The sequence below is a fragment of the Paroedura picta genome, chromosome 18 (assembly GCF_049243985.1).
Source record: "Paroedura picta isolate Pp20150507F chromosome 18, Ppicta_v3.0, whole genome shotgun sequence".
NCBI lineage: Eukaryota > Metazoa > Chordata > Lepidosauria > Squamata > Gekkonidae > Paroedura > Paroedura picta.
In genome coordinates, this window is record NC_135386.1 from 17,350,534 (window position 1) to 17,368,805 (window position 18,272).

General features: G+C 50.0%; 1 protein-coding gene across 1 annotated transcript in view; it reads right to left on the reverse strand.

Moving 5' to 3' along the window:
- The window catches only part of IGDCC3 (immunoglobulin superfamily DCC subclass member 3), a 58,812-nt gene that overhangs the window by 33,199 nt on the left and 7,341 nt on the right, over positions 1 to 18,272 (reverse strand). The window contains exon 2 of the mRNA XM_077317876.1: positions 14,535 to 14,840. Coding sequence (XP_077173991.1) covers positions 14,535 to 14,840 — 306 coding nt within the window. The remainder of the gene's footprint in view (positions 1 to 14,534; positions 14,841 to 18,272) is intronic.

An 18,272-nucleotide genomic window follows, 5' to 3' on the forward strand; every position in this document is an offset into this window, starting at 1 on the left:
GCATGCCAGAAAGGGCCACAAGAGCCAAGCACCAACACAATCCCTTCCTACCCACCCCCTCACAATCTGCCTAGGTGCACAGAACCAGCCTTTCGGTCAGATGACTATCTAACCTCAGCTTAAAAACCTCCAAAGAATGAGAACCCACCACCTCCCAAGGAAGACTGTTCCACTGAGGAACTGCTCTTCAGGAATATCTTCCAGAGATATATACAGCAACATGGTCCTGCCCATTTGAAAGACCCCATTGCTGAGTATTCCAGTTCAAGTTTACAACCTGGGTGCAGAACGGAACCTCTCTGCGCTTCCCAAGCCACCACCTGACTTTAAGAAACTTGGACTAAACCCGGTGCAAAACCTTTGACCTAACTTATCTCGATGACGCATTATAATCGGATTTGCAGCGGATGCCATGAAGGAACGCCCCAAGCCTGGCCCAGGATGCAGAAGAGGAGTCACGCACTACGATTTTGTGTTTTAAACGTTAAAAAATATATGCGCCTTCTCCAAATGGGTGCACACACAAGCAACTGCAACGTTTCGTTAGAGAGTCTCAGCTAAACGCGGTGCTCGGAACGAGAAATCGAACCGTGCCGCTAAGGAGCTCCATTTAGCCTATAAAAATATTTTAAAAGCTCGTAAAATCCGTGCATTATTAGCCCAGACTTATTATATGTATTTGAAGTAATGCTCAGAGGTATTGTTAAGCTACTGCTGGAGAGGGCGGCGGGTCTCTCTCTCTTTTTTTTAATGCTTTTTCTTTTTCGGCAATCACAGCAGCTTTGGCTGTAGCGGCCCTGCGGGAGCCCTGGTTTAGAAGGCCTCTGCTCTCCATCAAGAGGGAAGAGAGACGCGGACCCCTAGATTTGCCAGCCCCTAACCTCGGCCACTTCCTCTGCAAGGATTGTTTGTGCTCATTCCAGCTGGTACATTTCTATAATAAAGGGGGGGATTAAGAAGCCAAGCTGCTAAAATGCCTGGCCAAACACCGGACAGGTGAGAGAATCACGACTGGACTATGTTAGCCCTTCTTCACCATCCCTAAATTACTTGGTGGAATAAGCTCTCGGAGAACATCAGGGCCCTAACGGAACTATCACAGTTCCATGGGGCCTGCAAGATGGAGCTCTTCCGCCAGGCCTACTCCACCAAGCTCACATACGCAAAGTTGCACCAGTGGGACAAACTCCCAACTGGCGTTCACTCCCATTGTCAGGAAAGGAGGGCTGGACCCTTATGACAAGTTGTCCTTTCTGTACACATTCCGCCAGAGCATGCAAACAACCCCAAATGTGTGCTTTTTCCTATGGCATTATTTTATGCAAGACTGCACACCATGTACATATTCTTCCACTTATTCTGCAAGATTAAGAGCCCTGACAGAAGTCCCAGAGATAAGGCTCTCATGAACAGTTAGCAAATGATCAGTTATATCATTTCTGGTTGTTGTTTTTTTAATCACTGTGGAAAGAACTTTGGGAAAGAAATACTTCACAGATGGAATAGCTCGTCCACATAGGGAAAAAAACAGTTGCAAATGACTGTTCCAACACTCTGTCTAAATGTCAAAGGATGTGCTGATGCATTTTAACATGCCACTGATGCTTTCTACAGAGGGTAACTGTGCTGGTCTTCAGTAGAAGAGCTAGATTCGAGTCCTTAGAAGCCAGCAAAATTTTCGAGACAAAACCTTTTGAGCATCTCTCACTCTCAGAAGCTTATACCTCGAAAATTTCATTGATTGCCAAATTCCTTAGAAACCTACAGAATTTTGAGGACAAAAGCTTTCGAGATTCTTTGACTCTCAGAAGGTTATACCTCGAAAATTTCATTGGTTTCTAAAGTGCTAGAAGACTTGGATCTAGAACGTCTCTGATATACCTCTTTGCAAAGGGGTGGGGGTGGCGGAGAAGTCATTATCCAGATCACCAGAGAGAGAGAGAGAGAGAGAGAGAGAGAGAGAGAGAGAGAGAGAGAGAGAGAGACTGCATTTAGCATGATGAGTCAAAATACGCTCCACTCCAGAATCCATACAATTACACAAAATTTGCTGTCGCCTTCTCTCGCACATCAATTCAACAAACACAAGGCGCCATGCTTCATTCTTGCCACTTAAAGAAAGAACCAAGGCTGGCGAATGAGACTTAAACCATCTTTCTGGCCAGGTCCCTCGTGGTCAAGGGCTGCCGGAGAACACGCATGCAACCCCTCCCCCTAGCTTCCTTTCACAACCCCCCACCCCCTCTCCCCCAAAAGAGGCAGCTGCATTCCAGGTAAAGGGGACCAGGGGGGTCTGTGAACTACCAGGGATCAGTTTTAATTGGCTCCCAGCTTCCCACCCCCCCCTTCCCCTCTGTCCCCCTCCTCGATCCCCTTTCCCTTTGAAGCTCGCCTAATGACAAAATGACATCCTGTGCTCCGCCCCCCCTCTGCTTTCACCCACAAAGAGGGGCCCCTCGCCCTGACCTTTAGGTGTTGCTGTTTCTCAGCAGTTTTGAGCTCCCAACAAGCTGTTGCAACTCCCCCCCCCCCTTTTCCCCCCCTAGCCTAGCATCCGGAGAAAAGGGAAAACCTGATCTGGGGCTGGATTTTGGCACGTTTAAATTGCTGGGGATGCTCAGCCACAGACAAAGGTTGTGCTTCCTGCTGAGCAAAGCTCTGTCTTTAAAAAGTTACCAGAAAGCTAGATTCAGGTGGGCAGCTGCATTGGTCTGAAGCAGCAGGACAAAGTTTGAGTCCAGGGACATCTTGAAGGCCAACTGAATTTATCCAAGATGCACACTTTTGCGTTGGTGCACAAAGCAGTCCTGGAAAATGCATGATGACATCCCAAAAGCCAGAGAGCTGCACAGATGAGGGTGCATTGCTTTGATGTTCTGCTCTTCCTTTCGGCCAGAAGAAGCAGGATCAATCATACCATTTAATATTCAAAATATGAAGAAGAAGAGCTGGGTTTCCCTCCCACACACACACACACACTTTTTACGAGCCAAGAAGTTTGAAAGCCCCTCATGAGAAGAAAATCTGCATCGTTTATGGCCAGTCGCAGAATTCACTCATTCTAGCAGCAGAATTTCTCACTGCATGGAGCTTCAAAGGTATAAATGTGTTCCAGAAAGTGATTTAAATCTGGTGCTTTTACAGAATCAGAGCTGAAAAGGGTCACAGAGGCCATCTGGTCCAACCCCCTGCGCAATGCAGGATCAGACTATAGCATCCATTAAAAGCATCCATCCAGCCACTGTTTGAAGATGGCCAAGGAGGGGAAGCTCACTACCACTTTAGGCGGCCAATTTCACTGCTGAACTATTCTGAATCCCGCCCCCCCCATATCTAGCCGGTCCTGTTCCCCACGTAGTTTAAAGCCATGACTGTGGGTCCTCCCCTCTCCTCCGCTGCCAACAGGATCCGCTCCCTGCCCTCCTCCAAGGGACAAACTTCTGAATATTTCAAGGGAGCCGTTGATTTCCTACGGGAGTTCCTTTTTATAAAGAAAACAAAACAGCCTCACTGTTTGACCACCACTGTTTGCCTCCAAGCCAGCAAAATATATTTATTTTGAACAAGCCCTCTGAGAAGTGCATTCACCAGAAAAGGTCATTAAGAGAACTGCTCGGCCCAATTGCTTATAATCAGCAATGTACGGTTTGCCCATTCTGTTCCCAAGCAGGGAGGGAGGGAAGCAGGGAGGGGCGCGGTATAATCATCAGAATTATTAAAATACATGCTCTCTGGAAAAACAGCTATTTCTGCGCTCATGTCATTGATTTAACATGCCGCCGGATACACAAAAACACTCATTTGCACACTCACTGGGTGGATTTTTCCTCTCCTTCCTTGCCCGCAATTTAACGGCCTTCCCCCAAGAGATCTGCTACTAATTTTATAGGACAGAACTGATACTGATAAGGAGGTGTTATTAACTACAAGACGTTCACAAAAACAGAGGGATGCTGATCAAAGGGCAAAGCGGAGGATTAATTGGGGGGGGATGAAAAAATTTATATCCCCCTGTGGGGTGCAGTGAGCTGCACAGGTGAGCAAAGTGGGGCTGCAGCCAAAATATTGAAGGGAGGTTCTGGAATGGGCTTGAGCACCAACAGGGTATAGTGGTGAAGAATGGCAGACTGTAATCTGGAGATCCCCAACTCCTCCTCCACATGCAGCCAGCTTGGTGACCACGGGCTAGTCACAATTCTCTGAGAGCTGTCCTTGCAGAGCAGTTCTCTTAGAGCTCTCTCAGACCACCCCCGACCTCACAGGAGAGGAAGGGAAGGGTGCTTGTAAGCTGCTTTGGGACTCCTTCGGGTGGTGAAAAGTGGGGTATAAAGACCATCTCTGCTTCTGGAGAGCCAGTTTGGCATCGTGGTTAAGAGGGGTGGCCTCTAATCTGGAGAGCCAGGTTTGACTCACCTCTCCTCCCCAAACAAGGCCAACTGGGTCTCCTTGGGCAAGCCACAGTTCTTATCAAGCTCTCTCAGCCCTACCCACCTTGCAGGGAAAGGAGAGATGCTTGTAAGCCGCTTGGGACTCTCATCGGGTAGTGAAAAGCAGGACATAGAGAACCAACTCCTCTTCTTGTTTCAAGGGAGGCACGCATACCACAGTCTTGGAAACTCTGTTCTGTCCCTAGGGGGAATGGGGATTCGAACCCAGTTCTCCAGACGAGAGGTCACCGCTCTTCACCACCATCCCATGCTGACTCTCCAGGAGGTTTACCTCTGACCGATCGGATTACAATCGCGTACATTTAAACAAACTTCATCTCTCCACAGGAGAATTATTTTATTTTTTTTTACCATTTCAACACGAAAGGGATCTCCGTGACCAAAATTCCCCCCCTGGACTTGGGGCGAGGGAGAGAATGCATGCCTATTGCCGAACATACCGAAGTCACGTTTGAGGTGGTCTGGTTTTCTGCCCAGGCAGAGGTCACGGGCCGGGGCCCTCCCCAAGAGAGGAGGAGGAGGGGTCACCTGGCCGACCACTTACTTAGCAATAGCTGCTCTCCCCCATCCCAGGACCTCTAAGGGGGGAGGCCGATAATGATGAAAGCCAAGCCTTGATGCAAGGAGACAAGTCACCGAAATAACGCTAAGTGGAAACAGCCGCAGGAGCCCCGCGCTTAAAGGGGCAGCGCGCTTGCTTACAAATCTCCACAACAGCCAGGTTCCCCCCTTCCCTTCTTAAGAAAGCCACAATCTTCCCCCTCCAGATACGCTCAACTCTGCTTCCACTTTGTAGCCAGTATATAGACCACGGTAACCGGTTCGAAAGATGACCCTCCCCTCAAGCTTTGCCTCCAGGATCTCCCACGCAAGGATATATACTGCCTCTTCCATATTCGGCCACCAAAGGAAGCCCCCCTGACCACTGACCCATTGGGTTGCAGGTGGGGTCGCTGTGAAGCAGCAGAACAAAGTTCGAATCCAGGGACAACTTGAAGACCCACCAAGTTTTATTTGGGGTATAAGCTTTCGTGCGTGTGTGCGCTTAAAAGTTGATCCCTGGAAGAAAACTTGGTGTGCCTTCAAGGTGCCTGTGGGTTCAAACCTGGCGTCTCCTGTAGCTCCTGGGATGCCAGGTTACGCCCAGTCCAGGCCCACAATACCCATGCATGCCCATCTCCCAATTTCACTCATTTGGCAGCCGTAGCATAGAAGGTAAACAACAAAAACTGAACCAAGAAGGAACCTTGAAACAGGATTGCTTCCTAGAATGCCTGCTTTGCAGATTGACTTGATAACTCCTCTGGCTTCATGAACTGTTCCTGGTTGGGCGAATCTTTCTTTAAAAGGGCATTTAATTCTTCCTGTCCTTGGGTAATGACTTTGAGGGTTCTCTGAAGAGCAGGGGTCCAGAGACTGTTATTCATTCTGTAACCCCTGTGTGTGTGTGTGTGTGTGTGTGTGAGAGAGAGAGAGAGAGAGAGAGAGAGAGATGCAGCATGATCTTGTTCCAAATCCATCCCTTCCACAAAATAAACCTTTTATGCATGGCTTTAAAAAGCAGAGGGAGACTTAGTGCTTTCAGATTTATTCCCCAGTGTTCCCCAGCGACCTTTCCCGACCTCCATTACTCACGAATCCCCCAGACGAATCCTTAAAAGGCAGTCCTGCAATTACAGACCTTCAATCTCATTTGTTTGCTCAGGGCAGGGTGGTCTGGATACATCCGGACCAAAAAAAAAAGAAGGGAAGAAGAAAAGTCCAGAATTCATTGTGAAGAAAGAGAGCTCTCTCTCTCTCTCTCTCTGTTTTTCTCTCTCTTCCACCCTTCCTATAATTATTATCATTATCCCCCTTCCTTTAAAATTGCAAATCCCCCTCTTATCCCAGGGGGACTTGGGTCCCTAATAACCTTTGTGAAGTTGCTGGTTTGACGTTCCCAGCCTTCGATTTAAGGCTCCAGACTGGGCAGAAAGGGGCTCATCTGCATTATAAAACTAAGCCTCCCCCTCTTGAGAAAATGTCTAGTGGTGTGAGAACTTGGGGAAGAGGAGGCAAAAATAAAGGGGGAAGGAAATGCTCTTTTGGGACATCTGCTTCCTGATGTCTCAACTGCAAAAGTGGAGTGGTGAAAAGGCGACGGGAAGACGGAGGGTGGGCCGACCAGTGTGGATGGTTGAAAATCTTTAATCCTTGGAGAAACTGGAAGCCGTGGGTGGTAAAGCATGGAAGGTTTTCAAGAAGGGACATAGGGCCATGTCCTTTTTTTCTTTTCTTTTTTGATAAATATTGGTTTTATTTTGAAAAATAAGATTATATATAAGGGACACAATGAAAGAAAATTAACAAATAATGATAAAGAGAGAGAGAGAGAGAGAGAGAGAGAGAGAGAGAGAGAGAGAGAAAGAAAGAAAGAAAGAAAGAAAGAAAGAAAGAAAGAAAGAAAGAAAGAAAGAAAGAAAGAAAGAAAGAAAGAAAGAAAGAAAGAAAGAAACTGGGGCATGAGGGAGGGAATGTGTGCCTGCATAGAAGACACCATGATGAACAACAGTTGCAGGTAAGGGCAACATTGTTCTCTTCTTCAGTGTTCTGTGCAGTCCCAGACTGGGAGACTAGAGGGCTTCTTACCTTGGAGATAAGTTTCAGCAGAACAAGGATGACCATGTGACTCTGCCAACTGATGCGCCTCTTCTTGAATGCATGTCCACAGAATAGTGCATGATGGTGTCCAATGAAAATCATTTCAAGGAGGTGCCTCTCCAGAACCCTGCAGACATTGCCTGTGCCCATGTAGAATGCACCTGAAGTTCCAAAGGACAATACTGCCTGCCAAGACTCCAATCTAATAGCAGAGACTATCCATCTAGAAATACTGCTTTTAAAGTGTTTCTGGACACTGGTTGAGACCTTGGTGTCTTGGATGGCCCAAGGCCACATGGAGGAGTGGGGAATAAGACCTGGTTGTGGGTGACAAGACCGCCACCATTTACAAGACCAGGACTCATTTTTGCCTTCCACAATTGCTTCAAGTTCTGGAAACATCCCCCCTTCATTAAACTACACACACAGAGACACAGTCATTACATTGCCCTGCATTTACTCCTGCTCGTAAGCTGTCCCAGTCACCTAAATTGGATTCCAAATGACGGTATTTTACATTTGCGGCATGCGGAGCCTCTGTCAAAATGTCACTCATGATGCCACAAGCCACCGCCACCATGTCCGCTACACTCACACACAAACACACACGGTAGCTTTTTCTGCTGGGTGGGGGAGGGAGAGAGTGAGCAACAGCAGGGAAAAAGCAACCATGAGGAAAGAGCATCTCAGAATGACAAGGCTCTGCTTTAAAATATCCCTTATTCGTTTGTTCCTTCCAGCACCTGGGGCAATACAGGGGCTGGAACCAAGCCAAACCCCGTAACAATTTCACATCGGCATGCTAATGACATCATATTAATCAGGGGTTCTTCCCATGCAAAGGGCTACAAATAGGCATGCAGATTTCCCACCCAAACGGCTTTGCTTCCTGAGAGATGTGATCCTGCCCTCCCTTACACCATTGTACAGCAGCCAAAGACCGGTCTAGAACTTTCCGGTCCTGCTGAAGTCCTCCATGGCTTGAAGTCCTGGAGTGTGAAGAGCCAAGGTCAAAACACAGGGAATGTTCTCCCTTCATCTAAGATCTTTTTCACACTAAGAGGCAGTTAGATGACATTGGAGATTCTGCCCAGTAAGCAAGTGAGAACGACAAGAACTCATGGGTTTGTCCAGGAAGCAATCGTACTAGGACAGTGGTCCCCAACACCTGCTGAGTGGTTTTTAGAAAGTGGGCATGGCTTTTGCCAAGGAAGGATTGGCTCCTGGAGGTGTCACCTTGAATGGTGGACAGTTGAAGCATTCTTCTTCTTGCTCAAATAATTAATAAGAACATCTCTGCTGCATCAGCCCAGCGGTCCATCTAGAGCAGCATCCCATCTCACACGGGAGCCAACCAGTTCCTCTGGATCGCCAACAACAGAGCAAAGAGGCCACGGCCTTCCCCTGGTGTTGCCCCCTTGGCTCTGAAATTCAGAGATTGCCCGTCCCTGAACGTGGAGGTTCCCCTCAGCCACCATGGCTAGTCAATCTAGCCTCCTTGTCAAGCTATGTATTTCCGTGGCCACCACAACATCTTCTGGACTGGAGCCCACATTTTAAGCACTCATCAGCTGCTCTCCAGCTCTCGGATTTGGGGAGCGGGAGGAACGATTCCCAGCAGAAGACCTCTTTGGCCAAGTCTGCTGATTCAAGCAGCCCAGCCCCTCCTGCATGTGTGAGCATTTGGGGGAAATTCGGTAGTTCTTGCCTGCCACGAGAACCCCTGTGCCTCAACCCTTTGTCACCTCTGCTGCTCTTAATTAGGGCACGTTCTTCTTGCCACAAAATTCGGTATCGTTTCCCCCCCACCAATTTTAAAAAACGGCGGCCTCTGCGGCCATTGTTCCCCTCCGCGGATCTATGAAAACAGGAGCCATTCAGCAGCATGACAGCGGTGGGCATGAAAGACATCAAAGGGGCATGGGAGGGGGGCTGCTCCCTGCCTTGAGAATGAGCTGCCATTAATCAAGGGGGGGAAGGAGAGGTGCCGTTGATTCCTTCCTCAACATGTGCCTCATCTCCTCTTCCACGGAACAGGGAGGGGGAGGGAAGGCACTGGAAGGGCTGGAGGAAGGATATCGGCATCAGGCCAAAGGTGGCCACACTGTGGCTCTCCAGGTGTTCATGAACTACAATTCCCAGGAACCCCTGCCAGCACTGGGAAATTCCTGCAGAGTCTAGGGACAGAATCTGGGGAGGGCAGGAATGGAGGATCTCAGCAGGGTATATAATGCCGCACAGTCAACTCCCCCACCTTCCCAGCAGCCATTTTCTCTATGGCAACTCATTTCTGTAGTCTGGAGATCAGCTGGAATTCAGAGTCTTCTCCAGTCACCCACCTGGAGGTTACGACTTTACCCAGAAAGTGATTCAAATCTTGAATCCACTGCCAGAGGATGGAGCGATGGCCACAGGAATAGCCAGCTCTGAAACGGGGATTAGAGAGATTCATGGAAGATACATCAATCAATGGTGACTAAAGTGAACCTCCCCATTCAGAGGAAGTCAAACTCTGAATCCCAAGGCCAGGAGGAAACATCAGGAAAAAGACTCAGCCTTTATGCTCTATTGTTGGTCCTCCAGTTGGTCCTTTAGAGAAGGGGCAGTCAACCTGTGGTCCTCCAGATGTTCATGGACCACAATTCCCATGAGCCCCTGCCAGCATTTGCTGGCAGGGGCTCATGGGAATTGTAGTCCATGAACATCTGGAGGACCACAGGTTGACTACCCCTGCTTTAGAGCATAAAGTTGACTACTGTGTGAGTCAGGATGCTGGGCTAGATGGACCACTGGTCTAATCCAGCAGGGGCCTTCAGATGTTCTTCTGTCAACTCTACTTTTTTATATATCCACTTACTGTCCACCTTTATCACTTTGACTCAAGTCAGGTTATCACTAAAATACAATGAAAAATGAAATCTTGCTGTAGCAGATTTCACAAATTACTCGTGCCCTTCCGTTTGTCTGCCCTGAATTTCTCACTGCGGAGGAAAAACTTCTTTCTATGCACAAGCTGCATCGTGTTCATAATTTTACCAGCCTGTTCCACCTTTCTTCACTGCTTAGCTGTACTTCTCCCCATACTGAAAAAGCCATTCTAAATTTCGACAAGTCCCGCGGCAACGTAAAGACTTAGACACTGGTTTCCAAACGGGCCTTCCTGAGTTGCAGCTGGCTTCCCAAGGATATCTAAAACAGCGAGCCACAGCTCACGAAAGCTGGTACCAAAGTAAAGCTGGATTTCCATTTCGTTTCGCTACATTTCGTTTGGCACGCTCTCGCCAGCCCAAAAGATGGTGCCACTTCCCCAACTTGGTTCGCCTTTGTTGCCAACTGCTCCTTGTCTTTTGAGAACTTGCTCGCCCCCTTAAGCAAGGTCTCTGGGGTTCCCCAGTGCCTTTCCTCCCACACCTTTGCCCAGTTCCCCAGGGGGTCTTTTCTGCCCCAGATCCTTGAGAAGGGGCAAAAAAACCCACAACAGCCCTCTGCTACCCTGGTTTAGCAGGGTGAGAAGGGAAGGGGAAGGGGGGGAAGCACACACACACACACAACTCGCACACAAAAAAGAGGGTGGCAAGCAAATAAGGCACCCGTTGTGCGTGACAGCACAAGAGGTTATTTTTCCGCCCCCTTCAAGATACACCCTCCGCCTCTTTTCAGCCGCTCTTGAGAATCCTGCATCCTTTGAGCAGCATCTCCCAGGCCGGCCTTTGCTTTCAGACGCGCTCCATTCAGCCCCAAACAATGTTGGGGGGGGGGACAAAGGGAGACAGAGAAAGGGGTGGCGGTTTCTGAGGCGGCCTTCAAGAGACCATCTGCTCTGGAGGCTGGGAACCAGGAAGATCCCAGGTTCAGGCATAATCGGAGCCACTTAGCAAGCGATCCTGGGGGCAGAAACAGATGACCCCCCCCTCCCCCCACTGGGGCTACGGCCAAACCCGACTGCCACAAATTGCATATAAAGCCACAGCCGCTGTTAAAGCCATATGCCGCGGTCTGGGGGCCGGGTGGGGTGGGGGAAGAGCTCCCCTGCAACGCTCAGACCCGGCCAGATCAGTAGCAAGGACACGGCATTCTCAGCATGCTTGCAAAACAATCAATGCACCATCAATGCTGACGTAAGCAGCAGAAGGAACGGGTTAGTTCTCTGCCCCGATGAGCTTACAGTCTAGATTTCAAGGAAGGTGGAAGCTGGGAAGGGGAGGGTGTCAAAACAGAGCTCCCTGCTCTGGTTTGGGAAACACCTGGAGATTTGGGGGGTAGCCTGGGGACGTGATGAGCCTCAGCCGCATAAAACCCTCCTTCAAGAGCAGCCCTTTTGTCCAGGGGAGCTCATCTCTGTTGCCTGGAGACCAGCTGGATTTCCAGGGGACCTCCTGCCCCCACCTGGAGGCTGGCAACCGAAGTGTAAAGGCAGAATATGCCCCGCATACATGAGCCGAGTTTCAGCTCAAGAATATGCAACAACCAGGGGAGAGTTCATAGATTGAGCAGGAACCCTGCAAAAGAAGCCACGCAGTCCTGCTAGCCTGTGAACTCAAAATCTAAATAAAAAATATTTTCAAACTCAACTCCGTGTCATTTCAAGCAGGCAGCCAAATCGGTCCGAAGCAGTCCGGGCCCACTTTAAGGCCAACAGAGTTTTATTTAAGGTCTGAGCTTTCATCTGCGTGCATACGTCCTTGGAATAAAACCTTGCTGGTTCGAAAGGTGCCACAGGACTCTAAATTTCTTTTATTGTCATATCAAGTACCTTATTCTAAACAGATTCAAGCGGGTCGCCGTGTTGGTCTGAAGTTGCACGACAACATTTGAGTCCAAGAGCACCTTTAATGTGCTTTTATGCACATGCACATCACCAGAAACAGTGTCCCTGCCCATGAAAGCTCATACCTTGAATGAAACTTTGCTGGTTTTCAAGATGCCACCGGACTCAAACTACGCTCTCCTGCTTCGGATGCGGTTTTGGCTATTATTCAGACCAGAGAGCCGAGCCTGTTTCCAAACCTTACGGCCTCAATGTACTTATTGACATGAACACCTATGAAACTGCCTTATGCTGATTCAGACCCCTGACCCAGCCGGGTCAGCACTGCCTGTGTGAAGGCTCAAGGGGGTGGCAGGTGACAGTGGATGAGCGAGAGGGTTGTGAGCATCCTGCATAGTGCAGGGGGTTGGACTGGATGACCCAGGAGGCCCCTTTCCAACTGTATGATTCTATGCCTCCTCAGACTGACAGCACCAATTCCACATCACCTGCCGCCTGACTCGAGACACCAGGGATTGAACCCGGGACCTTCTGCGGGCCGAGGGGATGCTCTGCCGTGGAGCCGTAGCCTTTCACGGGACCACCAAATCCAGTATTGTCTACTCAGACCAGCAGCTGCCCTCCAGGACCTTTCATATCACCACCCATTCGATCCTTTCCACTCCTGCATGCCAAGCAGAAGCTCTGCCCCTGAGCCACACAGCCTCCCTGCTTGCTCCAGTTCTTGCTGTGTCTTTTCCTACTTGGTGCTGGAAAAAAGCTAATTATCTGCAGTGTGCTGTGCTGATGTCAGAGACGCCCTGATTTCGCCACTGGAGTTAAAGAAGACGAATGACCCGGAGTTCACCATCAGCGCAGTTCCTGGATAAATTTCCCTGGAGCCCCCCTATGAATGGCTGGGAGACACAAAGAGAAGCCGTAACCAAAGTCCATCAGGCGCCGCGGAGAGAGAAATGGACGCATTTAAGCCAAGACTTCACAGCCACAGAAAACCTAGAACGGAAGGGCAGCCTTCAAGATCCTGGTTTAAAACCTCACTGGCATTACAATATCTGACCAAGGACAGCTCTCTTCCTCCGTTCGCTTTAGACCAGGGGTAGTCAAACTGCGGCCCTCCAGATATCCATGAACTACAATTCCCAGGAGCCCCCTGCCAGCATTCGCTGGCAGGGGGCTCCTGGGAATTGTAGTCCATGGACATCTGGAGGGCCGCAGTTTGACTACCCCTGCTTTAGACATTTTGTCTCCTGCTTTTCTCTCCATGGGAATCCCAAAAGCGGCTTCCATCTTTGCTCTCCCCTCCTCCCTGCTATGCTCACAACAGCCCTGCGGGGTAGGTGAGGTTGAGGGGGGTGTGAGGGGCCCGAGGCTTCCATGACCGGATTTGGAGCAAGCTTGGCAGAAGTACCCAGCTGAGTCCCCACGTTTTTATGGAGCAATAAAATAGAAAATAAACAGTGGGTGATTTATGAGTGGAAGGAGCACAGAGACTCCCATCTAAGCCCCAGCACCCAGAAACAAACTCCAAGACAATGGCCAGCCACCTCTGCTTCTCTCTCGCCTTGAAAGGCCCTTGCTGGGGTCACCATAAATTGAAAGGTAAGCAGGATCGGTACTTGGAGGGGAAACCACCAAGGAAGACTCTGCAGAGGAAAGCTTCTTATGGGCCTTAAACGCTCTTTGCTGGGATCTCCAGACATCAGCTGTGACGAGATGTCACACTTTAAAGGCAGACACAGGCACACACCAGGTGTTGGGCTCTGGAACGCCCGTCCACATGCCCTGCACCGTCAGATCACACGGGGAACAGGACAAGCTCACTGTGCCAGACCACACCTCTTAGAACGGACGTTCTGCCTCCCTTCTGGAAGGTTCTGCTTCCAACCACCTCCGGCTCCAAGATTTCCACGAAACGGTAAATTAAACGTGCAAGTAATAATGAAAGAAACAGGCCTGCCAGTTTCCCAGGCAAAAATAAGTCAAGAAAATTCTGCACACCGACACCCGTAATTCTGTGCATGGAAAGAGACACAACTCTGATTGATTCCTCCCCACCTCGTTGACGTAATTTTTTTTCTGGATCTGCTACAGAGGGGGAAAGGAGCTCGACCTGGGAGACAATAAACTTCCTAATAGTTTGCAATGTTACTCTGAATTTTAGGGTTATTTGACGGCATCACCCGCACACGTTCTGCAGCCATGAGGACTAGAGCCTTAAATTTGAGGTCTAAAACCTTAAACCTGATCTGGAATCCAACTAGCAAATGGTCCGTGTCATTTCCAGCTCACCCACCATCCTCCTTGAGCACTCTCTAGCACAGGTGTCCCCAACGTGTCCACCAACTTGCTTCCCAATGTCTACTGAGTGTTTCTAAAAGGTGGATGGGTCCCCGTAGGGCTTTCAAACAGAGGGGCTTCTGATTGGCCGGGCAGAATTTTTAAAACCTGACCTCGCTGCTTGACACGTTTTGGTTGGCTCCGCCTCCTGCGGCAGCCATTCTGTTACTGGCCCCACCTTCCGCAGTGGTCATTTTGCATTTGTGACCAGTTGTGCCCATGACCCTGTGTCACAATTCTAGAGGCTCCAAAATTCTGGGGACACCTGGGATGGAAAACCTCGCTATCACCCATCCGGGCTTTTTGGGGGGCAAATGCCAAGTGAAGAGGTTCAGACTTACTGGCTGCCTGAATCCGGGCCTTGCGGCTGACCACCAACCCAAATCGGTTCCGTGCGGTGCATTCGTACTCCCCTTCATCGGAAAACCCGTCGCCCCTGAGTTTCTGGAAGTTGGAGAAGTAGAGGGAGCCGTTGGCGAGGGTGAAGGTCCCCTGGCTGTCCGCTGTCATGGCCCCGTTCTTCCGCCACGTGATGCTGATGGGCTGGATCCCTTCCACCTGGCACGGCAGGACCAGCGGCCGCTCCTGAACGGCAATGTGGTCGCTCGGCTCCACGGCAAAGGCCAGTTCTGCGGAATGGCTCGGATCTAGAGGAGAGAAAGGGAACGGGTCATCTCAGGGGAGGGGCGGTTGGCCTTCCCAGGCGGGTCTCCTCGCACAGAACCCAACCTGGAGAGCCAGGGCAAGAAAGCTCCCATCAGATCTTGGGTGATAAGCAGGACCGCCCCTTGCTAGCACTTGGGAAGGGGGGAATACGGGGATCGTGACGCAGGGGCAAGACGTTTCTGAACATCTCTTGCCTGGCAGCTGGACCATCTCAGGATCTCCTGGATCTGTTACCCACACGCCACACAATAAATGCACAGATGATGAACCACAAAAGGAACGTTCAGGTCCCACTGACAGAGCTCCTGATGGCACCTGGGTTTGGGGCACTGGGTGGCACAGGGTGCTGGACTGGACGGAGCACTGGTCTGGCCCAACATGGCTTTTCTTATGTTCTTATGGAGGGATTGGATAAACATGAGGATCAGAGGCCTACCAGTGGCTGTGAGCCACAAGGTATAGACAGGACACGATTCCTGGGATGTGGGGTGCTTGGTAGTCTTGGGAGGAATACAGCTCTGTCCCTAAGCCTTCGTCCCCAAGAATCCCTGGCCAGCTCCCTGCTTTAAATACCAGCAGACCTTTTAACGGAGAGGGAGGGTGATCTCCCGAGGATCTCAGCAGGGCAGGAGGGAAACCCGATCTTTTAAGATGCTTAATGGGTTAATCCTGGCAGCGGACAAAGGTCCGGTTGATTCCCTGCCTTCGGAGGAGTTCCCCAGGCTCACCTTTGACACTCCGGATGGCGAGCCAGCCTCCTTTTGTCTGCCCCGTCCATCTGCCTCTGATCAGGTTACACACCGCTCGGTTCCCCACCCCCCAATCCAATTTAAGACACCACGGAAAGGGACAGGGAGAAGTCAAAAGCAGGGCTTTCGAAAAAGATAACTTGGCTGTCGGCTCTTTCCCGGATGCCTCCAGGCAGTTTTAAGCTGTTGATTTTAGATAGTGGTTGAACGTGGCGGCTGGCCCTTCTGGACCCCAACTGGGCTGCCTGGAAGAAGGCCTGTAAAATGCTGTCCCATCGTGGACTTCAAAACTCTGGCCCTTCGCCTGCAGAATTGCAGGAAAAGCAAGGAAATTCGGCAAGGGAGAAAGAATCCCCTCCTTCCAACACGCGGGCCCCTCTGCCTCTTCCCCAAGAGGGGTCAGGCAGTCACTTTTCAAGAGAAAGGAATGTTTGCGTTAGAGCCAGATGCCCTATCTGGGAAGGCCTTTGGGGAAAAGGTCAAGGTGGTTTCACCTTTGACTGACAAACTCAGCCCTCCATGGGGAGGGAAAACATGGAAATGGGTGCCTAGGGCAGGAGGAACTGTCAACTTTACTTTATCATTCATTCATTCATTCATTCATTCATTCATTCATTCATTCATTCATTCATTCATCTTCTAATCCGCCACTCCTGGCAATGCTGGCTCGCGGCAGCTTACAGCATTTTACATACAACATAAAATAGAAAACAAACTTAAAAACCAGCAAACTCGTATAAACAGATAAGACGTTAATCGACAACCATGATCAGCAGCATGAAAACCAAACCACAACCAGATGGGTGTTCTGTGGCCCTGGAAGGAAACAGATTTGAAATAGACGGATGGATGGATGGATGGATGGATGGATGGATGGATGGATGGATGGATGGATGGACGGATGCATGATGGATGGAGAGAGAAAGATGATGGGTTGATAGAGGAGAGAGAGGAGGGAGGGAGGGAGGGAGGGAGGGAGGGAGGGAAGAAATGGGCATGCACATGACGGCTTATAACTTGAATAAAACTTTGTTGGTACCACCGGACTCAGACTTTGTTCAAACCCTCATAAGGTTTACATAAGAACATAAGCCCAGTTGGATCCGACCATTGGTCCATTTAGCCCAGCATCCTGTCTCACACAGTGGCCAACCAGTTTTTCTGGACACGCAACAATTTGGCATACAGGCTGAGGCCTTACCCTGATAAGAACATAACAAGAGCCCTGCAGGATCAGGCCAGTGAAGGTCCATCTAGTCCAGCATCTTGTCCCACACAGGGGCCAGCCAGTTCCTCTGGAGGGCCAACAACAGGGCAGAGAGGCCGAGACCTTCCCCTGATGTTGGCTCCTGGCTCTGGGATTCAGAGGCTTAGTGCCTCTGACTGTGGAGGTTCCCCTCCGCCGTCATAGACGTATTCCCCACCAATCTATCTAATCCCCTTTTAAAGCTGTTTATTCCTGTCGCCAGCTTGGCCAAACCTACATAGGCATCTGCAGCCTGAAAGGAACAAAATCTTTTCCCCCTCCTCCTTTCAGGATCTGGTCACCTCTAGCTGGCTCTTCCTAGAGCCAGGCCATCACTAGCTGCTTACAGAAGAGTTTAAGAACACTGCCTCCTCTCCGAATGTTTAACTTTTTGTCCGTTTTGCAGAAAGCCACTAAATAAACCTCTCAAGCGAAACACGTTGAACTGGTTACCGGACCCGGGAACATTATACTCCCATCAACAGTGGGAATTCGGCTGTGGGACGGCACGAGGAGTAAACGCACAACCTCAATTGCATTTTAACAAAACACCCCTCCTAATGTTTTTCAGATGCTCCAAAACTAGCCTGAAACATTCCCAGGTGTTCGCACTCCCAATACAATTGCTAAAAGGAAACAGGAAGGAAATATTTTTAAAAACACTCTATGGGGACCGCCAGAAAGAGATCAAACTCTCTTTGACCCTCCCCACCTCCTTTCACAAAAATGCACATCTACAGGAGACTCCCCCATGGATGCCATGGGGGTGGGTTGCCAAAAGAAATCTATTTGCAGCTATTCTGAGGAGGGTGTCTGTCTCCTTTATCAGCCCCACGTCCCGCTTGAGGACATTCTGGGTTGGATTTGTGCCGAGCAAAACCTCCCATCACCTACCGCCTGGTCCTTTGGCTAGAGGTGTCAAGGTTGAACCTGGGACCCTCAGCATGCCAAACAAAGGCTCCAGGCTCTATCACTTGGTGATACAGACTTAGAATCATAGAGTCGGAAGGGACCTATGGGGTCATCTAGTCCAACCCCCTGCGGAATACAGGAGATTCACAACTACCTACCCACCCACAGGGACCCCAATCCCATGCCCAGATGATGCCCTCTCTCCAAAAAACAGAACCTACATCCAGTCTGGCCTGGAAGAAATTCTCCTCATCCCAAAGTGGCAACCGGCATTGCTGTGGGCATGCAAGAAAGGGACACAAGAGCCAAGCATGGACACAATTCCCTTCTCTACGCAGATTTTCCTTAGATCAGATCGTAGGTCCAACAAATTCCTCTCCAGGGTCTCAGGCAGAGGTCTTTCCCATTACTTCCTGCCTGGTCTTTTCAACTGGAGATGCCGGGGGTTGAACCTGGGACCTTCTGCCTGCCAAGCAGATACCCGACTCCTGCAGCAGTGTGTCGTT